General features: G+C 43.9%; 1 protein-coding gene across 2 annotated transcripts in view; it reads right to left on the reverse strand.

The window, feature by feature from the left end:
• The window catches only part of CRMP1 (collapsin response mediator protein 1), a gene marked incomplete at both ends in the record, with an annotated part of 52,664 nt that overhangs the window by 6,463 nt on the left and 19,365 nt on the right, over nt 1-26,836 (reverse strand). For both annotated transcript variants that reach the window (XM_081999166.1, XM_081999167.1), the window contains 8 exons: nt 1,435-1,576; nt 6,006-6,162; nt 7,270-7,390; nt 9,213-9,281; nt 12,580-12,660; nt 14,312-14,373; nt 19,816-19,980; nt 22,311-22,495. In XM_081999166.1, coding sequence (XP_081855292.1) covers nt 1,435-1,576; nt 6,006-6,162; nt 7,270-7,390; nt 9,213-9,281; nt 12,580-12,660; nt 14,312-14,373; nt 19,816-19,980; nt 22,311-22,495 — 982 coding nt within the window. The remainder of the gene's footprint in view (nt 1-1,434; nt 1,577-6,005; nt 6,163-7,269; nt 7,391-9,212; nt 9,282-12,579; nt 12,661-14,311; nt 14,374-19,815; nt 19,981-22,310; nt 22,496-26,836) is intronic.

Raw genomic sequence — 26,836 nt, forward strand, 5'->3', positions numbered from 1 at the left:
CCTGACGTCCCAAAGAACAGGCAATAAAACCTTAATGCAGATGATACCATCAGGTTGCGCAGTTACAAAGGTCCCTTTGTCTACACGCTGATGCCTACGTCATTTTGTTGCTCGCCCTACTAATATCCATTTAAATGTTGTAAAGATTCTAAAACAGAGAAACTTATATGAGTATTACAAGATTAAATAAAGGGTGAAGATTCAGACTGTTAGAAAAATTTCTTGCAAATTAAGTCCATGCCACTATTAGTATTACCAAACCTATAAATCTAAGTAATACAGCCCCAGTTATAAAGTTCTTGCCTGGAGAAATGTCACCACCAATTTAACTTTTTATACAGTCAGTGATGGCTTCATAGCAGCATTTTGATTTTTCACTATAATATTCTGGGGGCTTCCCTGGCAAGAAGCAAAAGCAACGTTCTTCCAACGAAGAACAAGAGTGCCAAACTTTTTAATATTAAATAAACGCTTATTTCCTGCCTGCTAAAACATGAGATTTACAAAATAGAAGCTACTCAGTGGTCCAGGACCGAATGTCACCACTTGTAAATCCCATGTCGCAGCCTTTGCTGCAGCTCGTTCCCTTTGTGGGAGCAACAACAGGGTAGTACTGCTGGCTGGCTGCACTTCGCTTGCTTCCCTGCTTTGCTCCTACATGGCAGATACCTGAAGTTGCTTCTGTGCTTGGGATCTCAATAGCGGTCCCTGAAGAAAGCGGTTATAAAACACAGTCTGGGAAAAGTGCTCACGAGAGCGTTGTAAATACTACCGCTTCCCAGTTTGAATATGCGTTTGAGTGCAATGCAGTGTAAGGTAATGAGTGTGTGTGTGTATGTGTGTGTATGCGCGTGCATGGGTGTGCATGTAAAGACAGACAATGGAGGGAGAATATTATTATGTATTCGGATCCATGGAACCATCAAGAAATGGCTAACTTACACCGGCAGCACACCGCAAAATATGCCAGTATGAATTACATGCAATGGTCTCCTTCAAAGCATTTTATAGTCTAGCCTCAGGCTCAGCTGCTATCCGTTTGTAATTACTCAAAAACGATGAGACACTTCCCAAATTCAAACCATCCATTCATCACGTTTAATATGGGGTCCACTTCAAAATCATTAAACTGCTCCAGATTCTACATCTCTGAGAAGCATCCACTCTGACGCAACCGGAAAATTGAGCGGTGCAGTCTGTGAAGCCTCAGGTCTAATAAAACATGATGGCGTTGCACTGTCAAAAGTGAAACACAGCCGAGTTTATAAAACTGGAGGAGGTTTTCGAAATAAACAATTCACCTCGTAATATCTCCCTCTCAGGGATTCTCAGAAATATATTAGAAAGTCACTTAAGTACTGGCCAGGAGTCTCCCGGCTTTCATTATTCAGCCAACACTCAATTTCTTTTTAGTCCATAAAAGCAATTACTTACTACAGCCTTGTCCCAGACAACAGTCATTCTTTCCTCAATTCCATTGACCCCTTCAGGAATCATAGTGAAGTTGTCCTTTCCAATGGCTTTCTGGGCCGTGCTATACGGGCAGTGTCCACTTCCCGTCACCTGCAGGTCCCCACTGTGGAGTTAACACACAGAAGGTTTAGACCAGGCGTCACCAAGGTGACCTTGGTCTCAGACTAGCTGTGAATGGACCTTTCAAGCCTACACACCGGAGGCATAGGCTGTAAATCATGTCAGCGGCAGTTACACGTTGGCTACAGATCACTGAAGAGCGACAATGGCATCGGACATCTCCACTTTCCCCCAGGAGCACCCTGAACTCCCAGATTACAGCCCCCTCGGGTTTCAGGCTGCTCATCGACAGAGATCAGGCACAAGCCCGCTAACCAGGACAAAGGATTACTCTAGGATTAACGAAATGATCAGAAGCTTATATGAAATGTCTGCCACTCTCAAGATAAATTAATTCATAACCATGCTGAAAAATAATGGCAAATTTTACAGTGCAAAAGTCATGAGCATCAGGCTTGTTTCTCTATTTCTCCCCTGCACATATGTTTTCTTGCAATTCTTACACAAATATTTCTTGTCTCACCTTCCAAACAGAACCATGAAAATAAAAAAGGAAGGAAACTTTTTTATCAGGTAGTCTTCTAATTAAACAAAGAAAGGCATAGTGCAAGACAAACACATTATCTGAATTTATCTAACACAGAAAAAGGCATGGAGTAAAACATAAAAAGAACTACCAAATAATAATGTTTTTTTTTCAGCCTACAGAAATTTTTCTTGCAGGGAACAGAACTGGATCACAGCTGCTTTGGGGAATAAGGAAGTAGAACATAACCAATATGCAGAATCTTGCAGAAATAAAAAGACAACAAAGATAGGTTCTTCAATAGCCACAGGAAACAGGTGATATTTTTAGATCTTGATTAAGCTTTCAGGAGTCAAGCACGTTCAAACACACTACCATTTCTCCTCTATTACTCGAGGAGGGCGATGTCCCCAAGAGCCTGTCATCCTTTAAGTGATTATGTAAGCTCAAGCTCTGAAACATCTGAAAAATTCTGGTCCACAAATTTAGATTCCAGTAATCTAACAAATAGCCAAGTACAGAGGAAAAAAGGGTCACACATCAGTAATTCTAATGCAATTTTCTGGGCTGCCAGCCCTAATGATTGCTGACAGTCAGAGAAGAACCTTTGGCCTCTTCACCATGCTCACATCTATCCATCCAGTTTTTAGCAGAAGACAAACCCATGTATTTAATAGTGAAAAGGCAGTTATGTTTTAGCTGTTCCTGATTACTAATGACTGCCTGGTGTTACTCCATAGGATTAAACCAAATCCATCAGTTAAACATTCATTTATTCTAACACAACAATAAAGTCAGAAGATTGCAATGCCATTTTTTTGTTGCTCTTCTGTCAGCTAAGCTTCTTGTGGCATACCTCCTCTCTCTTTTCTGCACTCTGATGAATACAACCATGAACACAGGAATGTCACAGCCAAGCCCTGTATCACCGCCCATTTCCCTGAAGTTATGTTGTGCTTCTTACATGACGCTATTAATTCCTACGCCTGAAGATAAAAAGGAGTTGCTTCCTCTGAACTACGTTTTCCCTCTCCAATGACATTCAATGACATGCGCTGCACTCCCCTGTATAGTCAACAGAAGACTTCTGCAGCCGAAGCATGTAGCTCAAGAGCTACCCAAACCTGGTTAAGCACATGGGCAATCCTCCTGTAGAGGTATACTCTACTGTCAGATGGGGGATAAGCATCAGATCAGCTAAAAAACTGAGACAAGAAGGGATCACCACAGAAAACGTCTCCCAAAGAGGGAGTGGTGGGAATTAACAGTGGACATACGTGTATCTTTAAATGCCACATCAATACTTCATCATCTTATTCTTCACTGTAAACAAGGCTTTCACGGCAGATTGCGTCTTCGAAGAAGCACCAAGATCTCACATCTCTAGTTCAGAAGAGATGGCATATCACAGCGGCAGTAAAGCAGCAGTACACCGTGGAAGATGAAAGCTACCTCAGGAGCATGGTGCATGGATGAAACAAGGACCAAATCTCACGAGGGAAATCCAATCTGGAAACCCCACGAGACATGCTGGATTTTTATACATGCAACTTTTCAAAGTGAAAAATCAACACTTTCTGTAGAAAAGAGCACAAGCATTATGCTGCGTACTTGCAGAAGAAGAATATTGTAAGGATTTTTTAATGAATGTAAAACATTGGTCTCGTGATGAACAGTACAATAGAAAAGTGAAATACTGTCTTTACCATCATCCTTGCATAAAATTCCCCACAAATACATGGCAGACTGATAAAATATATGGTTCTTTTTTTAGTTTCACAGTATAGATTTAAAGTATTAAAACTGAAAGCAGGCTAAGCTGCTGTCATTTAAGATCTAGGACTTTAAGCCACTAGGAAAAAAGTGCCATTTTTGCATGCTTAGAGGATAATGAGAACTTCTGTGACGACTCAGTTTGTCTTTCTGATGTTAGTGTCAAAAAAAAGTCATTATTTGGATTCCAGTTCTAAAAATTTTCTTGCTATTTTAGCTAATCTGTCTTGACCCACATGCTATTATTTAGGGACTCTTCTAGAAAACATACAGCCATGTCTGATAGTGTAAAGAGCCAAACATTTTGATACACATTCACATGTGCTGGCTAAGAGCCTTACCCTCACACAATGAGCTTCACTCTTTACAGTGCTGATAGTGACGGATCAGACCAGAAAAGTAATTTTTCTTCCTTGTCCTTATTTTAGGGAACAGAAAGCTCAATTATGGAAAATCCTTTCTGCCACCAGACCACCACAACAGAACAAATTCCTGCGTATTCCTACTAGGAACACATGTAACTGCTGAACTGTGCATCCATTAATAGTGCTGCGCATGCAGCATCATCAGGGCAGGTGAGTTAAAACCTGGCTTTGGTGGACTGCACAGCCTGACCAACCGCCTGCAAGGAGAGGCGTGCGCCCCGCAGCAGCGGCGACGATTGATGGCAGCTTCCCATCACACGATGTGTCCATCCCCCTAACAGGCAGCTCTGCCCAAGCCGGAATTACGCATGCAGGGGCCTCATACGACCAGCCACATTGGCACTGCCTTGCCATTCAGCCTGCCAGCTAGTCACGTGGAAAACTAACCTCAGGGGAAAACGTTTTCTGAAGACCAATGGGTCACTTTTAGGGTTCAAATGCTACTGCATTGTCTAGAGCACTGGAAATCCTAGAAAGGGTAGGCAGCAGGTGAGATGAGTGCCACCACATGGCGTTAAATAAGGTTTTAAATGGTAAGTTTTGTTCCTTACTCCGGCACTAGCAATCTGTCCTGGTGGGATTTCAACTGTGAATTTCCTTATCATTTCAAAGCAGATGGTCTTTTGCTTAAGCTAACGAAGACCCACAGTTGGCTACAGGCAGGAAACAATTGCAGGAACCTATTTACAGTCTGGGGTGCTGGCAAGGCATTGCTGATGTTTTCTCTTCCATATGAGGAAGACATTTGTCCCTCTGTTGTCCACATTCCTTTTGCCTCTCTAGTGATAACTCTCTCCCTGCCAACCTAAAGACAGTCAGCCCATACCCCTACTCTGTCAAGTGGTGGCCTCCAGCCATGAGCCTGTCTCCAGTCCAGCCCCTGACGGTCTCCTTTGTAATTCATCCTGGCCTCTTTCTCCTGCCTGACATACCTTCTCTGTATGTACCACTTATCTTTGCTGACTTCCACTTGGGGACCCTGGAACCTATAAAGACAGAAGGCAAGCTAAAAGTGAAAACAAGGCTGCAAGAACTAAACACAAGTTTAGACTTTGGTCCATCCCAAATGAAGGCAAACTACCAAGTCAGAAGTTTGCAATACACAGCAGTTAAAACCACTGAACTCTGCTACAAACAATTTAGTCTAGGACAGCCTAATTCTCAGAAGCGCTCACAGCTTACAGCCCTGCACCAGCTTTGACAAAAACTGCACCAAGGAAAGTCTTCTCAATTCCAAGTATCTCTCTGCATTCAGGGACAACCCTGATTCAGGAGCTGTGCTTGCCACATATGACCAGGGGTCATAAACTGAGTCTATTCCCACAGATGGGTACCAGGCTGTTGCTTACCTTGGATGGTGAGGATGCCATCTGATCACGTATTAACAATTATGCTGGAGAAAACAAAGAACTAGGGAAAAAGCCAGTTTGAAGTCCTGCGCTAAAGGCTGTTTGTCTAGCTGTACAACTAGGAATCACTTGAAAAGCAGAAAGAAAAAGAATTAATTCCTGCATAACCAGCAGTTGCCTCTCTGTCGTGCTAAGCGGGAGCTGGAGGGTCCATGCCTGCTCAGCTCACTGATAGCCTAAACACATGGATATAACTATCCCTGATTTTCTACGGTCCCTCCTTTGCCGTTTCATGTATGAGACTGGTCTAAAGGAAACTGAGCTGATCCCTAGACGCTTCATCCCGTGTGGCTTTTGCACTCGCTCGACCATCAACCTGTAAAAAAATGAATGTCTTACCATGCTAAGAGTGAATTTAAGTGATCCGGAGTGGTAGGATCAGGGCTCAGAGGTGGCGAGGTCACAAAAGCTGCAGCCTTGGCCCAGTTTTTGCTCCAGTAATGCGTCCCATCTGTCCCCAGGCTGGCAGTGATCGGCTCTCCAAAAACAAGGGGACCTTGGAGGAAGCAAAGATATACAGGAACTGACTAGAATCCACTCTCTTCAGCACATTATACTGCTTGCTGCCTGCAACCATGTATAATTGATGCATTGCTACATGGCCAGCATAGCTCCCAGGAAATTAAGCAGCCCTGGCTTTGTCTGCATGATAAAAAATTAATCAGGAGGCTCTCTGGGCTACACATGCTTTTGATCAGCATATTTACAAAGCTCCCTTTCTAATCCAGAAGGAGACAGTTCAGATCTGGTTTTAATTTGTACTGTTTTAATCACAGCCATGTTCCCTCTCTTGCTCCGGAGTGAATTTAGATGGAGGATGGGCTCCAGCAGCCAGATGCCTTTTTACTACTCCCAGGTTGGGCACAGCACCAGCAGATAGCAGCATATGGTCCCCAGCACCATACTCCAAGTCTCCAAGAACACAAATATCAAGATGATATTTTGCTCTTTGGCTTCTCCATATTGCTCACACGCTTTGTAGCACCAACGAGCAGAACAGTCCTGACTTGCAAATGCAGCTTCAAAAGCGGCTGCCTCCAGGCTCACAAGTCCCTTTTGGGTGCTTTGTAACCTGGATCCTTCCACGGCCCCTGCAAGCAATGCTGACCTGCAGGTCTCCCCAGTGCACATCTGATGGCGTCAGCCTCCTGCAGCAAGGTCAGGAATGAGACCAGGCATCTCCTAACAGCAGGTTCACTGCCCAAGCCACCCTTCAGGGGGTGAAATATCCTGAAATATCTCCAAACGGCACAGAGGATCTGCTAGACCCTGTTAAGAAGAAAATATCTCCCTCCCATGAACAGAGCTACAGCAGTCTAAGGGAAAGGTAAACAGGATGACAGGATAAAGAAGAGTGACAACACAATCTTCAAGGGGACAGGGGATGCTTATAACGTGTGGGGAGAGATTCTCAATTGAAAAATGCAGAAGAATATCCTTTCAGTTTTCCCAGCCCCAAAATATTTAGGGTCTGTGATGGTGTTACCATTTTTTGGTAATCTCTCCCTGTGTCTTGTGATTTAGGTCAAGATGTACAGGTTTTTCCACTGAGCTTCTATTCAACAAAAAATCAGAGTCTGGGGGAGAGAAGGAAGTCTCTTACCTTTCTTTCTGGCCAGTGCAATGATATCAGCTGCACTTTTGCTCATCACCTTGGTGATATACACTGGGCAGTTTATTCGACTGGCAATGGTGATGGCACGGAAAACTGCTTCTGCTTCAAGCTGAGGAAAAAAAGGAGTAAAAAAGGTAACTGCAAAATCAGACTGAAGAAAAAATGAACTGAAGGACTGAGCCATATTTCTCACTGTTGAGCAAGAATTCGTTAGGGGCTGATTCTGATTTTTCCATACAGAGAGAGACAGTGCTGGGAAAGAGGGAGCCAACCCAACCTCAAGACATTTCACGTTGGGAGTAACCACAGCCAGGCTGGACTCGCCAAGAGGTACAGCTGCCCCGGCACAAATACAGCTCCCTGGCTCCCGGCACCCCAGGAAAGGTGACGTCCAAGCAGCTGATGGACCTCCTCCTTACCTTCCTCCCACCTTTCTGCTTCAGACTTCTACTCTGCAGCTGGAAGGAGAACGAAGCAAGGAAACATTGCCCCAGCTTGGAGACAACCTCTGAGCTCTCCCTGGCAGCTTACCCTATGCAATCTTTACATAAGGATAAGATGACAGTGAATGTGAAGTATTCTCAAACAGCAACTTCAGCGCTACGGACTGAATTTAGCCCAAAACCCATAAAAGCCTTTGAAGCGTCGCCCAGTAAGTCCCCTCTGTCAGCAAGCGTAAAGGCAATCTCCTCCCAGGGAGCCATCTGGGATATAGGCACACAAAGCAGTCCTCTTCAGACAGAGCAGCAGTGTTTCCCAGGGGCTCTGGAGACTCCTTTCCCCGCTCATCAGTTTTTATATGGATTCACAGTACTGGCATTTTAATACCTAACGCTCCATTGTGACTGAAAATACTGACTCGATGGTACAGAAATTTCTCTCCAAGAGTTGTGCTAGAAAAGTTGAGCAATTCAGCCCATCCAAAATGACTTGGCTTAATTCTTCACAGTTTCATAAAGTATTTTTTCTGTTGCTTCATGTTGTCCTAGGACTTTTATCACAACATTTTTTCGGGAAGCCTCAAATGCACCCACCTAAGACTAGGGAGAGGAGGAGGCAGGACCTCTGCACCTCAGCGCTGGAGCCAAGGTGGTCAGATGCACAGTCAGAAAGATGGAATATTACTTTCTGGAAACTGCAAATGCAGATTTTCCTTAGGCCCTTGTTCTCATTAAAAGGAAACGACTCCATTCTTTTAGAATAATTTAGGTAGAAGTTAAACAGCAAAATGAAAAAGTACATAAACAGTTCAATAGAAGAATGTGACCAATTAAGCTGATTCCTTTTGCCTTGGGGAGAAGTTATATAAAGATCTGCAAACCACAACAATCTCTTCAAGTTTAGCCTCAAATCCCCAGGGCCTTGTCTCTTTAGTCTTCAAGGAAAGCAGTCACTTCCCACTACCACCCTCCATCATCCCATTAACGGTCCAAACTGTGTACATTAAGGGACATCCACAAGTCTCCAACTTTTCCTTCTCATTAAAGAAACCCTTTCCAGATGCCTGAGATGATCCTTGCCAGAGCCTGCGTTTTATTGTAAGGCAGTTGCAGAAAATAAGCTGCCTCACAGCATCTTTCGATTCTCACGTATTTGCATTTCCACAGCCTGCATTCCTCCTACAAATATATCTGCTGGCATAAACATGTATTTATATGTGGACGTATGCACACGCATGGTATATACGTACCCCTGGACCGAGGGAACGCACCTGCTGCAGCTGCAAAAGGGTTTTTCAGGCAAACAAAGAGGTTTGAGGGTGACCTGCACTTTTCAAGGCTTTGAATAACACTGGAGGAGGCAGTGGGAGAAGCAGATTGTTGCCTTTCCCCACGCACCCGTCTATCATTTGCGCATACAGAAGCCAAGCTCCGATACTACACGCTCGACAAAATATTTCCATGAACAACAAAATGAGTGAAGGCTCTTACCTCCTCAGGCCTGCTCAGGGCATGTCCCTCGGGTCCGGTGATTCCCATCTCCAGGATACGCTTTTGTTCCTGCAACGCAGCAGATAAATGCTGACAAAGGCTCCAGGACGAGACCCTCGCACCAGGCATGCTCTGGCGGATTAACAGCCATATTTTCTGACTGCCCCTTTTTTTGCCTGTGTAAATGCAGCTGCGCAAGCCTGCTTCTGGGGGAGGAGGACTGAAAACACTGGCTCTAAACTGGTGCCGTGCCACCCTGGCGTCTGCTCCCCGCAGCCAGCACAGATTTGTCTCTGCGGTGCCACAGAGCGTATTTGTGCCTCGAGCCGCTGGGCTGCACCATCGGAAATCTCCTCTGCCCTCCAGAAAGTCTTATCTGACACCAAGTCCCCAACCCAGGGAACAGGCTTCAATCAATATGCTAAACAGTAATTAGGATATTCCCAGCCTGCGATTCTTTCTTTACTCGCACGAGTTCCTCTCTGCCTGCAGTCCCTGAAGCACTGTTACCTTCCGTAAACTTTTAGCATTGCTGATACTCCTTCAAATAAAGTCTCGCCTTTGGCAGCCAGCGTTCTGGAATATGTTTTTCCTACAGAGTGAATCACTAAAATTACGTTTTCACGAAAGCGAAGCAGTGCCCTCTAGTTGTGAGGGCACTGTGTCCCCACCAAAAAGCCCATCTTGGGACCAATGGGGGTTTGTCAGAAAAATTCTGTGCCATCCAGCTTCACAGCAGTGAGATAAATTTTTAAAAATAGACAAAAAGCTTCACCTATCTTTGAATTTAAGGTCAAGCAGTGGTATTGGAATAAATTTCCCTCTTTGCAGAAAATGGTGGTCAACCACTTCTGATCTGAGGGTAGTCCAGGTCTGCCAGCAGAGCAGAAGTGGGACCAGAGCTGCTGATGCAGCTCCGACCCTGGCCTGCCCTGCCCACAGGTCCCTAATGTGCCGAGCCGAACAAATGTAATGACTCTGTGATACAGCCAAATGTCCCCTGGAGACCAGGATGAAGTAACCGAACATACTTTACTGTGTCATCTAATAAATATTTGACCGCAGGTCCGCAAGGGTGAAAAGCTCACGCACTACCAACATACTCCTGCAAAACCTGAGCAAGTTAATATTTGCATATACTTTTGCCTTTGTTGCAATCAATCAAGGCTGAAGAGGTATTAACAGCAATGTATTAATCTGTGTAATTAAGAATATTTTCTTTAGAAAATCATGTTTCATAGGCATTCTTAAAAACAGCTGTTCTAAATCATTAATGCAATAGCTCTGAACAGTGCCAGTTAAAGGCTTCGGATAATTAAAATACTACAAAAAATAAACTTGCAACCATATTAAAAAAACAGCAAGATAGCAAAGAATGGCTACACAAAGTAGGAGCGATTTGCCTCTTGAAGAAAGTAATAAAATCAGATCATATGATAAAATTACCCACTGTAAGAAGATCTGATAGTACTAATAAGCTAGAATATTTGTTTTGTTAGACCAAATTTGTATTTTCACACAGGACAGTCCTGAAAAACCTCCCTGCAGGCAGCTTTCTTTTCACTATCCAAATAATCCTTCTAAATAAAAGCATAAGGAAAGACTGATTTTATGAGACATGGCAATGGTGAAGAAATATGTTGATGTATAACATAATTCACATTTCTTTGCTACTTCCTCTTTTCCTAATAATTTTTCTGTCCTGTATGTTCATATGCCGTGGCCATATGTTAAAGCTGATCAAAGGAAAATGTAACTGAAACAGACTGTTATCAGAAATGCAATTCCACGAGTGCGCCTTGATTTTAATGGGAAACGTATCAAAATATCATGGGTGCCATTTGATTTGTTTCAATTTGCCTTTCCTACAGTAATATTGACTTACTATGTTTCTTATTATTAATTTTCATTCTACTGGATATTTTATGTTGTATTAAAACTATAAATTATAGATTTTTGTGGTTTTAAATCATGCTGAACTTCATGGGAAATCAGCTTTTTTTCCCCTCTTGAATCAAAATGAGGGTTTTCACCTGGTTTCAGTGGGGGAAGGACACAACTGCACTGTACGCACCTGTTGATTCCTCAACAAGTAACTTTTGAGCCCAGTAGTTATTTTGGCCAAACTTGAAGGGAAAAGGGAAAGAAGGGTCTCAAAGAGGGTAAATTCTTACCAGGCAGATAAAGGACAGAATCCCACAGAGGGAAAAACAACAAAATAAACCCATGTGGGCAAGAGCCCTTACACACTGCCCAACCACTCAAACGTTCACCTGAGGTTCTCCCTTAACCAGGAGACAAGGTGGCTTCCCTAGTCCAGATCTCAAGACAACTTGTTTTTAGCTATTGTAATTTCCTTGTCGGCTCTGCAGCCTAGTCCTTAGCGGATAAGCCGGCAGATAAAGAGCTCAGCAGATAAATCAGTCGGCTCACTCGGAGCCTCGCGGACCTCAGAGGGGCTCTATGCACGTACAAGGGATCAGAGGAGGGAGACGTCTCTGCAACAGCCTTAAAAGATTCATCTGCCACAGATGTACAGGGTCATAATACCACCCACCTAAACCCGCCCATTCTCTTTTACAGGGGAATCCTGGCCTCCGAAAGACCAGCGGGAGGGTTGCTATCGACGGCTGTCCTCAGGATACCTCTTTTGATGCGCTGTGGCACAGATCAGAGCTACGGCACGCTCCAGGGCGAGGACAGTACCTACGCGGGGGACCTGACCTGCAAAGACTGCACTAGGGACTGGGACATTTTAACGGAACATATTGAATTTGAGTCCAGTTTCCTGGTTCTGAGGGACGTCTTCAAAGAGCATGACTTGCACTTTAACGTGCATTTTTGAAATGTATAGAAGATCAATGTGATTTCTTATTCTCGGGCTTCAGAGATTTTTAAGAGTATTCTCAAAAATAAACAGATCTGAGTGCTTTTACCACCCACTCCAAACTCACAGTGTTGCTTACGCTGATGGCTGCAGCAAGAGACATTAGCATAAAGCTTCCCAGCTCCACGTTTTGTCCCCAAAAGCTCAGAGCAAGGCTCTGCATTGTTCCACTTCTCTTGTCTCTGTCAGATTTAGAAGAGATCTTCTTCCCCCTGCTCCCCTCACCCAGTCCCGATCTGCTGCCAAGGCAAGGACCTGCCTGGATTGCTGCTCTACCTCATGGATGCTCTGCCAACGCACGCAAAAGGGCCTCCATCCTCTCATCCTCTCATCCCAGGCTTTATACCGGCGGTGTGTAGGGCATCAGGCTCTCACCAGGTAGTTCCCTTCTTCCTACCCATCCTCTGACTGGAGGGTTCTAGCTCTCCTCTCTTGTCTCTGTCTGCTCACAAAGTGAAGCAAAAATGACAGTTCACTCACCTGAGCTATCAAGTCTCCATTTTCAGCATGGACCAGGATAACAGCCCCAAGGCTTTTTAGAAAGGTAAAGGCTTCATAAAGCTGCAGAGAGTACAAAGAAGGAAACAGTGCTGAATAAGGAAAACATTACTTAACACTCAGACCTGTCTCTTCACCTCAGTTTTACTGTGCTGGTAATTATCTAGGTGGATAGCATTATCTCCCTTTCCACTCCCCGGTTTCTACACAGAACCTGAGCTTCACTACTTGGTGTTGACTTACCCACTCCCTTACACACCAGCCAGCCCCAGGACAAGCTTCTGCCCTTCTGCACCAAGACAGGGTCAAAAGTCGGAGCAAGGTGGCATCTCCCTCGGACACAGGGCTTCTCCCAGACCCCAGTACTGCAGGGCTACGTCTTCGCGCCCTTCCACACAGGCCTAAGTCTAGTGAGTAGTCTCTTTCCCGTAGCTTTAGCAAATGTAAAATGGAATTATTCCCATGGACTACAGACACTCTTAGTACAGCTAGAACACCTCTTTCCTGAAGCACAGGCATTTTTCGCCAACTTCTTAGAGCAGATAGTGTCAAGCTTTCACCAACATCTTTAATTCTGCAATTAGAAGTTGCAAGATTTTCTCTAGAGCATCCTTTTTTTTTAATTGCTTTCCAAGATTCAAAATCCATCCGTACAGAAGGGAAATAGTTGATCCTATTGCTTTTACCAAGAATTTCTGAGCACAGACCTACTGAAATTCAGTTCCTTTTCCAAAAGGTATTCAACTAACGTGTCCCCTGTTTAAACCATACTCCAATAACGTGGGAGCCCAGTTTTCAAACACAGATCAAATACTGAAGACATGGTTTCTTCAGTGTCCACTTTTGCACTAGGGCACTTCAGCTGGCATTGAACGGGTCGGAATACACAGATGGCAATATGTGCATTTAAACAAGATAACAGGCATTAGTCTAGCCACACACTAAACATTTTAATGTATTTCTCTTGGCAGTTCCAACAGGGAGTTGAATTTAACAGGCAATGCCTCTCAGAGCATATTTATAAATTATTATGTCTAAAATTCCAATTAAAACCACATGTATTGGAGGTGTAACAACAGTTATTTAAGAGACCAAGAGCTATAGCTCCGGGAATAAGTAAGAAAGAAACATTTTCTCAACTGAATAAGCAAACATTATTACTAACAGATGCCATTGTCCATTTACAATGACCTGATACTTAGGAATGGGAAAGCTGAAGAGTCTGGAATCTGTAATGAGCTCTGGACAAACAAGCTCATTGTTATCTCCAGCCCTAATTGAGAAAAGGCCACCTCCCCCAAAGAGCAACTCCATTTAGTTGTTTGCAGCAACCAAGAAACTCTTGAAACCTCAAAACTGCCACTTCCTTGAGTGCTTCATCTTTTCCTCCCTCTCTGACCTAGAGTTCTTGAAAAGTAACAGCAAAATAAAGTGAGGGCAAAATCCTGAGCAGTGCTGAGTGGTTGCAATGTTGTGAGACACCAGAAAATCTCTGCAGAAAGTGAATGTCAAACACTTGAAGGAACACATGCAGATGTTCAACACTGCTTGACACTGACCCTCCAGAGAGAACTCCCCCACTGCACATTTCCCCCAGTTCCACTCATGTCAGTGGGAGCGTTCCTCTGGGATTCAATTTTAGCAATTCCTCAAGTGTTGGGAGATCATAGAAGAGAGGACAGGTCACAGCAATGAAAAGCACTCAGAGCAATACCTGGCTGTCGGACATTTGGTAGAGATCTTTGTAGGCCATGTAGACTTGAAAAGAGTTCACACCTGTTCCAAGACAAAATTCAAAGGTGTTGCCATGTAAGTGGATTCTTAAATTGTATTTGAACAAAAACTTCAGGAAAAATAAGGCATAGAATATGTCTGGACTAGGCTTTTCACCAGCAATTGCCAGAAATACAGCATGGCTCCACAGCTGCATTAGAGCTGCTAGGACTAGAAGCCTGAATCCCTCCTTCTCTGGGGGAATTTGTTGGACTCTGTGGATTGCCTCTGTGGATCCCTGGAGCCACCCAGCCACCACCACAAACAAGACTGCTTGTAGCCCAATCACAGATGAGTGATGGTGGCTACAGCAAGCACGTAAAGTTTGGGAAGTTTCAAAAAAACTTGTATAAAGTTCTGGTAATCGCTGGTTTTCTTTTTAGGTTTCTTTAACTAATCAGGAAAATGTTTCAGCTTGACCTGAAACTGTGCTTTTTAATAGATAAACTTCTAGTTAAGTTTCCCCAAATTACTGAGAAGCTGTAGGAACTGTGTACCTGAATTTGCATACAGACTTGCTTTTTCTTGACCCAAAGCACCCAGCTTAGCCGATGGTAGACACTGGGAAGGAGTGGAAGCAAAGCCCAAAATCTAATACAAAAGCAGCTCACCATACCTCTCCTTCCACCTTCCAAAGATGGAAGGACTTATGTTGGCAGTCATACAAAACCATGAAAGATGACAGCTCCAAATTTTAGAAATCAGTAAGAAATGCTAGTGTTGAGTGTCGATTGCCAAGAACCAACTGTATTCAAATCCCTATAGTATTTGCTCTTTACTTCAAAGATTTGATTATTTACACAGCTTCATAGTCTAACAGAATGGGAATTCCAACCATCTTCTGTTCATAGTTTCTGTACGCATTAATTCATGTTAGTTTATAAATTTGCCTTACTCTTTAGTCTACTGACAACATCCCTAGTTTGATACAGGGACGGATCTCAGAGTTTTCTAGCTTAAATGAAAAGTAAATTCTAAGCTAAGCCATGTACGCTGCCGTTTAAAATATCTGTCATGAAAGCTGTGCTTCCTGGGGCAGGAGGAAAAAGAAAGAGATCTGTTCATGTTATTCATGTTGTCTACACAAAATGAATAAGGCGCTCTGATGAAGGTGTAACTCCTTCATGAGCCTAGAATGAGCAAATACATCCTTAGGCAGAGAGTATGGCTGTTCAAACACACACAGAGAATTTGTTTATTCACAATTACAAGACTAAAATACCCCAGGACACATGCAGGATAAAACCTTGAAATGATCCGTGGTATTATGTCTTCCTGCTAAGTCTAGGCAGCTCAGGGAGAAATACAAAACGAGAGCTGTCTCCTCCTTGCTGACTTCCATGCTGAGCAAATCCAGCCTGGACCATGGAGCCCCGTCAGCCCGTAAGCCCATCCTTTCTTCCTATTCTCCTATTCCTCAAGTTCCCAGAAAGCACACATGGTCTTTACTAACTGTAATCCCTCAGTCTAGTCCTCATTACACAGTTTCAAAGTACTCAGGATGTCACCACTTTAAAACATTTACATTTGACTATGTCTTGTGGGTGTTGGTCTCTTCTCCCAAGTAACTAGTGATAGGAGGAGAGGAAATGGCCTCAAGTTGCACCAGGGGAGGTTTAGACTGATATTAGGAAAAATTTCTTCACCGAGAGAGTGGTCAAGCATTGGAACAGGCTGCCCAGGGAGGTGGTGGAGTCACCATCACTGGAAGTGTTCAAAAAACGTGTGGATGTGGCGCTTCGGGACATGGTTTAGTGGGCATGGTGGTGTTGGGTTTATGGTCGGACTTGATGATCTCAAAGGTCCTTTCTAACCTTAATGATTCTGTGATTCTGTCTTCCCTGGGGCCAATGCTTACAGCCTCATGCCTCCAGCCCCGTCTCCCCTCTGACTGATCACAGCAGCATCCAGCACATCTGCCCGACCTGCCTTCGAGGAAAGCTCTGTTTTCTCTTCACAAACCCACCCAATGTCTCAGATATCAGCTGCACCTGGGAGCCAACTTTCTGCACGGGGGACCATGCACACATGAAGCAATGAGAGACATGTCAAGGCTGGTCCAAGCCATGCCAACTAGCCTCGGTGATGGCACGGGACTGAATCCTCTCGTACACATTTCTCTGGGAGCAAAGAGCTGGGCGACCTATTGCTGTCCCTTATCCACTGGGATCTAGCCAAAGGTAATTCATTTAACCACAGTCCCGCAGGAGATAAGGCAGCTTTCTCTGGGTACCGTGACTGGAAGACATACATTGACCCAAGTAATACATATCATCTCCCTTTTTCTTTTATTGCCTTTGTATCTTCTTAGGCCCTTTTCTGATCTTGGTAAAATGACTGTAAGTTTTGCTCCCACTCATGTTAATGTTCTCCCTGAAGTCACATGAGAGTAGAAGGGGTCCCAGCAGGGATCCTGCCGTGGGATCTTGAGCCTGTCCCTTACCAACAGCTCCCACAGTGCCGAAGCAGAGTTCTCCCATCAAAATGCACACCCACGACCTCAGCTACCACATCAGACACACAAAAAGTGGAAGGGCATCTCACAGGTTGCCTTTACAACTAACAGGAGAGATGGTTTGAACCATCCTGCCTTGCAAAGAGAGTACCTTTACAAGATACCAAGATAAAATAACACCAATTTACATATACAGGTATCCAGAATTACTCTTTGCCTAATGCCTTGGTCTGATATCTTGATCTACACATTGGAATACGTGGCTTTTCAAAAGCCCTGGTCCATGGCCTACTGACCTTAATGCTTATTTGTTACATTCTACATTCTTGTTAACGTCCTGCTTGCTCCCGCACCAGGTCTACTCAACAGGATCCTCTCCAAATTTCAGACAGTGCTACAGGTTTTTTTGAACAGTGACAAAGTGCAGTAGTTAAAGGAACGAGTGAGGCCTCTGTCAACACATTTCAGGCTGTTGTTCCTTTGCATACACTGGAGAAGCGCAGTCCCAAATTAGTTGCCGAAATGCTACAAGCCTGAGTCTTCATAATCAACATTTGGTTCTACAAAATCTCCAGGCCCTGCCAAAGCCTGTGTCTCCTTAAATTAGCTTTGTATTGATTTAAAACTGATTAATTATTCAATTATACTTCATGACAAGGCACCTCAACAGCAGCTCTGTGAGCTCCCCTGTTATTCATGCCGAGATCGTATTAGGCACACGCAGCACCGAAACGCGATTAGCTGAGCCCTGTTACTCGGCTAACTCATCCACCAGACAATCAGCTGAGAACAAATTCAATCCAGATTCCCAGCTGATGAAAACCAGTGTCACTCCATTGACATCAAGTCTATTTGCACCAGCTGGCTCAAGTGTTTCCAATTATCAGCAGATATTATCCATTAATTTGAAAGCCCTTGCCACGCTGCAATATTTCCTATTGTGCTTGTGCTTTCATACTTGCCCTTACCTTGCGTCTCCTAGGACATGAGAGTAATTCATGTTGACTGCCTGAGACATACTGCAGCACCCATGAGAACAAAGGTGACCTCCTAATGCTGTTGCCACCAAAGAGGCCACCAAGGGCCCCATCACACACCCCGGTTCAGGAACAGATGAACAGACTCCTGCTTCCCCTGAAGACTGGAAGGCAGGTCAGATTTATATTGAAAACCCACATTTCAATAGTTGGAGAAAACTATTAACCTAACTGTCTGCACCAGGCCTTTAACGTAAGCCCTGAGGCAAACTGGGGAGTGCTGAGCCATCTGTGATGTGTAAGCTCTGGAAAATAGTGTCTAACCTTTGAAACAAGGCATGGCATACTTGTCTGAGAGTAGAGGCAGCTACTGCACAGCAGCATATCCATGTTAACGCCGATAGCAGGAAAACAGCACAGATATGGCACCATCGGTGTTGACAGATGTCATCACCTTGTAAAAATCACCTATATTGTAAAGACCTATGTAAGACCAGCTGCAGTTGCTCTAAATTATGTGTAATCTTGCTGATTGAAGGGTTTTGTGGCCTAAAATCTGGTTATACGGCACATGTACTGCTAGCATGCTGCAATACGGGATCAATTCCCCTACGTGACTGCACCTCCATAGTATCTCAGTGAACAATTGCTCACTCAAAAATATGAATTTGCTTTTTTTTCTACCTTGATAGCACATTTCTATATAAAGAGAATTTTTCAAATCTAAGTCATCACCAGCACTGCACCTTACAAAGGATGCTGCATACACATATTACTTAGACTTCCCAACACAAGGGTCATTCTGATTTACCCATGGTAACTAAATACCATTTCAGAAAATATTTCCTAATTAATATCCATGCATTTTCAAGGAAAGTATCAAGTGAAAAGTATTTGGAAAAAAAAAGTTTCTGGACAAAAAAAAATCCATTCTGTTAGGCAGAATTTTAAGGAACTAGATCAAAATTATTATTTTCTGAAGGCTACGCACGCCAACACATACATATCTGGTGCCACCAAGATACCCTCCATATATGAAACTGCCACACTGAGCTGGCACGTATAGAAAAGAATTTATGAGAGGTTTATCTGTGCTATTCTGGAGTGGTAGCTGGAGTTCAGATAGGGTAACCTACAGCTTCTCACGTGGTAGTAGACCTGTTAATTGAACTGAATCAAGACCATGAGTGTCTGAAATAGATTACTAAATAAGTGACCTGGTTTTTGTAAGTCCCGAAACAAAGCGCCTTCTAGTAACTTCAGGGAAAACCACTGGAGATCAAGCACTTGAGAAAATCAGGACATTTTTTCAATATTAGGTACCTAAGTTTAGCATCGCTTTTTTCTAATAACTTGAACCTATTTTAAAAATATAGGCATGTTTTATAAAAAAATCTAGTCTCGCAAGTAAATTATCCGAAGCCATTGCTGAGAAATCAGTAATAGCCCATGACGACCATTTCTCAGACAGATGTACCCTTCATATTTGGGCTTAATTTGAGGCAACTAAAAAGGCAGATTCCAGTCTAGTTAAAATCTGAACTGCTACCTTTAAATGTCTCATTCTCTCCATTCATGAAATAGAGGATCTAAAGTGACTGGGATGATTACCCTAAATGCTGATGTCCGAATTGTGTCTGAAAATAATAAAACCTAAGTATGCAATGTCTGAGCCTATTTCCACAGGTACAAGCAAGCATAAAGTGATACATTTGTATCTGACAACATGCACACCTTAATTTTCCATGCTTAATTTTCCAATGTTCCATTGGGGTGAACATCCTCCCTCCATCAGCCTTGCGGCTGACTAGCACTAATGCACAAAGTTTTAGGTCCATTTTACAGAGCAGCATGTGAATACACAAGTTCAAGGTAGTGCAGAACCTTGGGCAGCATAACCAGCACCTGTGCATTTCTGTCCTGGGCGATGCATTCATTAAAATATTTCAAAATCTCACCTCCATACAATATTTCAATAAAACAAAAAACCACCACTTATTTTTACTCACTAACCTTTGTCTTGCACCAGTATTTCCAGCTCTTCTCGAATCCCATCATACCAGCTGGTGATGTCCACGTGGAGAGAGTAATCACAACAGGATTTGGTGTCAGCTGCCTCATGCCACTTCTCAAAGGAGGTCAGTAAACTCGATCCAGGTTCTGGAAACACGTGGTCAACTGAAAAAGAGATTCAGTGCCTGTTACCCAGATGGCACAGTGTTCAGACTCCCTCGGTGCCTGTGCGTAAGTAGCCTTCCAGCATCTCGGCCAAAACAGCAGCCTTGGAGGCAGTTTCTGTGCAGACCGTAACTTTGGAACGTTAGCCAGGTCCTGCTGTCTCAGGTACAGCAGGCTTTGTGGGCAGTCTATACCAAAGCCCAGTCTGGCAACCTGCCTGGTGCAGCATCAACAGACACACAGTGGGAGACCCAAACATCTCACAGTTTAGGGAATGTTTGTTTTTCCCCCTACTGTTTTGTAAGAGACCACAAGTTCTGGACTTACCTGTATTTATGGTCTGATGTGTCCATTTCTATGTATTTCATAGTAAGCATTGTTATTAACCAGTGCCTCGTAGTCACTGAATTGGCCCACTCTGCTTTACCAGTACATCAAGGGAGATGTCGAATGCCTTCTCAGCAGCCAGAATTGGGAATACAGCCAAAGGTCTGAACAGGGATGATGTAGAGCACAAACACTCAGACACACTATATGGCAGATCGAGTGTGCTGCAACTACGTGCCACAGAATCCCAGAATGGTAGGGGTTGGAAGGGACCTCTGAAGACCATCTGGTCCAACCCCCCTGCCAAGGCAGGATCACCTAGGGCAGGTTGCACAGGAACACGTCCAGTCGGGTTTGGAAGGTCTCCAGAGAAGGAGACTCCACAGCCTCTCTGGGCAGCCTGTTCCAGTGCTCCGTCACCCTCACAGTAAAGAAGTTTTTCCTCATGTTGGGGTGGAACTTCCTGTGCTGCAGTTTGTGCCCATTGCCCCTCATCCTGTCACTGGGCACTACGGAAAAGAGACCGGCTCCATCCTCCTGACAGCCACCCCTCAGATATTTATAGACGATAAGGTCCCTTCTAACCTTCTCTTCACCAGACTAAACAGCCCCAGGTCTCTCAGCCTTTCCTCATAGGAGAGATGTTCCAGTCCCTTAATCATCCTCGTAGCCCTCCGTTGGACTCTCTCCAAAAGTTCCCTGTCTCTCTTGAACTGAGGAGCCCAGAACTGGACACAATACACCAGATGAGGCCTTACCAGTGCAGAGTAGAGGGGGAGGATAACCTCTCTCGACCTGCTGGTCACACTCTTCTTAATGCACTCCAGGATACCATTGGCCCTCTTGGCCACCAGGGCACATTGCTGTCCCATGGTTAACATTGTCTACCAGGACTCTAAGGTCCTTCTCCGTGGAGCTGCTTTTCCAGCAGGTCAACTCCTAACCTGTACCGGTGCATGGGGTTGTTCCTCCCCAGGTGCAGAACTCTACACTTGTCCTTGCGTCTTCACTGTCTCAAGGCTTTCTGCATCTGGTGATGCCACAATGTTTACTGACATGAAATAAAGACATGACCACTTAACACACATATACTTATCTTTGCAGGGCTAGGTCAAAAGTAAATGTGGAAACAAAGCAAGATGGGCTTACCAGCGGCATTTGCAAATCTAATGCTGCACAGGAAGCCTCAACTGAAGAACATACACTGAAAAAATTACTAACAAAAGTAATGAACAGCAGTGCATTTTGTGCTTATTGCCAGAGATCCTTTCAGGTGATACTTGCCTCTGAACATAGGTAATAGATAACACCACTCAGCAAAAAAAGCCACATTCCAATCCAGTGGGAGTAAAACCCCAATGGGCAGCTCCTCTGCACAAGGAAGCTGAGACAATTTATGTCACATGAACAACTGCCTCACAAAGTCGAATGAAGGGCCAAGCCACCGCTAGCGGGAAAGAGCTAAATCTTGTCCTGCCATCTGGTAGACAGAAAAAGGGTCTTTAACAACTAGAAACACTTTTCCCTTCCACCAAAAAAGATGTTCCTCCAGGACATCTCTGGCAAGAGATCTCTCCTCAATTTCTGATGCCAAATCCAAGTTCATAAATAAGCATCTTGTTATTTCCAAAGCCCCTGAAATGTCACTAGGTGGGAACTGTGGATCTTTGTCAGGTTTTCTGTGCCATATACTTACAGCACTAATTACATTGTTTTTCAAAAATCCCAAGAGTAGGTATGTTATCCCTCAGTGCTTGTTCTGTATTTCAGAGGGAAATCCAAGAGACAATTCCCCATGCCGCTGCTTCTTTCTGAGGGTAGGTTCATTTTCAGGCCAGCCCTGGATGACAATGATGAATGGATCTCCAACACGGTGCCCAGAATTTTGAAGATTCATTGCAGAAGATCTCAGAAAATCGGTATGGAGCCTCCTGTAGCTATCCCCACCTACGGTACATGAGCTTCAGCCTGGGGTGGGAAGAGTTAGTATTGCTAGTACTCACTGATCATGGTGGTGCCCCCTGCTAGCGCTGCTTTTGTGCCTTGGTAGAAGTCGTCGACGGCAGTCATTCCTTGGTAGGGCTTTTGTAGGTAAGTGTTGACATCTATTCCCCCAGGAATAACCATGCGCCCATTAGCCTCTATGGTCTTGACTCCTCCAGGAACAATCAGATTCTCTCCTATTTGCCTAGGCAGCAAGGAAAGCCAGTATTATTTTACTTAAACAAAGCAGCACAGGGGACAGAAGTTATTTGAGGCACATAGGGGAGGGGAACCTAGGGGCCATACAGAAAGAACTGGGATCCCAAAGGGAATCATAGAATCACAGAACGGTTTGGGTTGGAAGGGACCTTAGAGATCTGGTTCCACCTCCCCTGCCAGGGGCAGGGACACCTTCCACTAGACCAGGTTGCTGGAAGCCCCATCCAACCTGGCCTTGCGCTCAAGACCCGCTCTGGCCGCTCTGCACAGCACTGGCAGAACAACGCATCTGCGAGCCTGCCTCGCTGGGCCGTGCGCTCGCGCTGCGTTGCATTGCTCTAGTGGCCGGTCAAGAAGCCGTAACGCACCAGCATTAAAAAACTGATTATTTTTTTATATGATTCAGGGTGAGATTTAAGCGTCCCATCTTTAAACAATTACAAATATCTAGAGTTAATAGTCTCTTGGGGGCTCTGGTTTTGTATATTAAGTTCTTAAATGAAACCGGAAAAACAGAGATCAAATATGACAGCAAGCTGGAATTGTTAATATATGGCAGAAGCACAAGGCACATCAGAAAGGAGTTATAATTACTTTGTAACGAAGCAATGCAAATTTATCCTTAAAAAGAAATCTAAATATCTTAAGATACAGAAATACATATTTAAAATACCCAAACACATATAATCTACCATGTCACATATTCTTCATCCTCCTCTTAAAGTTAAAACTTAGTGAAACATTCTGCATAACTGTGTGGAAAAATATTAACTGTTGCCATCTTTTTCCCCTCAATTCTTCAAAACCGGATTTTTTTTTTTTCACTATTAAAAATTTTTATCTGTCCCCCATGCTGATATCAAGCAAACTCCAGATACTTACTATCAAAATACTTTTAGTGTTCATGGCCACAACTATGAGTAAATTAACCTTTACCTTTTAAAGCCCCATTACATTTTTACTGTCTACTTCGCATGGTGCCAAACAGGAACAGCTATGGGCCCGTGTGGGAGCCATGTCTCTGCACTGTTACACCGTAATATATTTGGGCTTAGAGATAACTCTAAGGTAGTTTAAAGTCACTTAGTTTATCTCATATTACCGACACACAGTCCTTGTCTTAATTTCCTTTTGTCTGGGATAAAATAACATTTATCCACTGCTAAACAAATACCCCAGACATGTGAGCTGCTGAATCTGTTTCTCCCGTATTAAAATGCAACTCCCACCTACAGAGCAAAACACAGCAACTGATTAACAGCCAATCGTGACAAGCTAGAACCGAAATGAATATAAACGTTAATTAAAACCAGTGAAAAATCAGGGATAATTATTCACATTGGAATTTGGCCAAACCACCAGAGTTAATAAATAACCCCAAGAGGTCAAGAATTTGTTTCATATGCTATGCAAAAATGTCACCTCCAGCAGCGTGGCTGCGCCGGTGCTCCGGGTTTTGGCTGGAGGGAAGCACAGCCGTGGGTTAGCAAACTCCCCGCCAGCATCCCGAGCTGGGGTCTCAGCCGCTCAGCGCGGAACAAATCCGAAAGGGCTGACCCGTGAGAGCTGATAATATCACGGCTTGAAGCCGTACAACTCCGTGTCTGGTGTCTAGTGTTCATCAACACGTACAGCACTGGCAGCGTGTCATAACCTGTCTACAGCTGTGAGGAGCGCTAATGATACCATGACCAACGGGGAATTGGTATGTCTGCAAAAGCCAGCAGCAGCCCAGCACACCCAGTTGTGCAAACAAGTTGCGAGAAGCTCCTCTTCTGTTAAAATCTGACTCGCAAAGGCACACCATAAGGCACTCCAACCCACGAGCAGATTGAACGCTTGTATGAAGTCAGGTAGCCCCACCTATCATAATGGTGTTGCACTAATTTTCATTAGTTCAATCCAGTCCCAAGATTTTAATCAGAACAATCCTCAACCTTTGCATAGCCTTTGTGTGGCTAAAAAACTGAACTGGGAAAAAAAATATTTACTATGACCAACCTCCTTTCAATATGTCTAAGGTGGAATTGCACTCCAAGGACTACCGCACCTTCCGAAAATAACATTAAAGAAAAGCTACACAAAAGTATAAAAGCAATTCATTTTTATTTTCTTCCGCAATCAGTAGCTACTAGTTCCCTAGTCAAGACGACACATAACCTAACCAAGTGAAAGAGTGCTAAGTATGTACTGAAGGTTTTTGATGACTCATCGCTCAGTATACGGTTGAGTAACAGCTTATTTGGCAATGGCTAAAGTCATCCATGCTGAAGTGACATCACACCAAATGGCCTTTGTGGATGACGCTGCGCTGCTACCTGTCAGGAGCCCGTCTCATCTCTTGTCCTGGCATCACGATTAAGGCTGGGGGAAGGCTGATCTTCACTGGCATTGAAGGTTTTTTTTATTCTGACTGACCAGAACACAGAGATAATGTGTCAGGATTCCTGAATTGCTCACTCATTAATGTTAACTGTTAATAAGAATGGGGTTCAGTGACTTGTGGGTGAAAAAATACAATAGTGCAGATAACTGTATTCTAGACACCATATAAATGACTGAGCTGGTTTTCTGATGCACCAGCAACTAGAAAACTCAGACTCACAGAAAGCTGATGCTGTCTACCATCTTCAGTTGAACAAGCTGGTAAATCCTGTCGTACACGAGCTGATTAAAGCAAAATAGAAACAGCAGGCTTCAACTTTTCATAAGCTTCACCTGAGAAAGCTGAAAACCTCCCCCAGAACTATGTGGAGTTATTTCTGCCATTATCAAACCCAGATTTCTTTCAGGCATCTGAGGCTCCCTCTAACTTGGCTCGTGGCCTGCCCAGCTCTGGAGACCCCGTCCCCAGCCACCCATTCTGCACACTTGTTAGTCCCCTCCAGCCTGGAGGGACCCAACCCTTCCCCTTGGCAGGGACGGAGCAGAGGGCTGCAAGCACCAGACCGTGACCTGCCACTTGGCACGGAGACCAGGGCTCATTTCCTCATGTGGATAACAGAGACAGGATACGTGTAGGCAAAATATATTATTTACGTGCCAATGGCAATTTAAATTACTAAATAACTAAATTACTACTTAGATACTGGAAAACTGCCTCTCAGCTGCCATCTCAGTGTGCAGGGCTTAAATTTCAGGTAGGAAAAATCCACATGCACCACTGCTCCCTTGTACCTAGGGAGCCAGTTTGAGCATTGATAGGTAGGAAAAAACATCTACCATCCTCCAACCTATAGCTAACACGTTCAAGGTTATATCCACATTCCTCTCAGCAGGACAATCTGCAGGGACATAAGCCTTAAAAGACCCTACTTCGAGCTGTACCTGGAGAGTTAGGGCATCATCTGAAACATGAATGCCTGAAGTTCAAGGTCCATCCTCCAAAGGATCATGAATAACATTTAACACTGTTGGTGAAACCCTGGCACAGGTTGCCCAGAGTGGTGGTAGATGCCTCATCCCTGGAAACATTCCAGGTCAGGCTGGACGGGGCTCTGAGCAACCTGATCGAGTTGAAGATGTCCCTGCTCACTGCAGGGGGGTTGGACTAGATGGCCTTTAAAGGTCCCTTCCAACCCCAACTATTCTATGATTCTATGTGTTACTAGAAAATTTGCACCTGAACAAAGAAAAGCACAGAAAAACTCAACTAAAATACCTATCAGAGAGAGCACATCTTGATTGACTGTTGCTATTAAAAAAAAAAAAAGTGTTCAAATTTTTGTGCCTTCCCCACTTAAAACAATATGCTCCTCCTGCCACTTCTGCAATGCAGGTAACACTAAAACTGGAAAGGCAGGGTGTAGTATTAAAAAGAAAACCACACAGTCCATGGTTGAAAGTGTTCAGCATTTTTTCTGTTATAATAACCTGAATCATGAATAATGTAAGTAGCCACAGATATATAAAGAATTGGACTTTTAATTTGATGATAGCTTTTCACAAAAAGGAACTCTGAAAACAAGCAGGTAATGAATTATTTACCAGATAACCATAATTATGTTTCTGTGCATTAAATTGTAGCCTCTGGAGACCAAACTTGTTAGGTCACTAGTGAAAATGTTTAGGAAAGGCTTTGATCCTTGTGTACATCAGAGTGCGTGTACACACTGCATAACTCCGCAAAACTGGAGACCCCCATCTCCACCAAGTCACGGTAGGAGCTACTTGAATAGCTATTACTGTTACTGTTTGCCAGGCTACCAGTACAATGTATTCCATGTTTTTTACCTAAGGAATACTTTCCCAGTTCCTATATTTTGTATCCTGCTAAATCAGTAGGATTTTCTTTCCAACTGTGTGAAGATTTAAGATCATATACCTT

The sequence above is a fragment of the Phaethon aethereus genome, assembly GCF_964289735.1.
Source record: "Phaethon aethereus genome assembly, chromosome: 4".
Lineage (NCBI taxonomy): Eukaryota > Metazoa > Chordata > Aves > Phaethontiformes > Phaethontidae > Phaethon > Phaethon aethereus.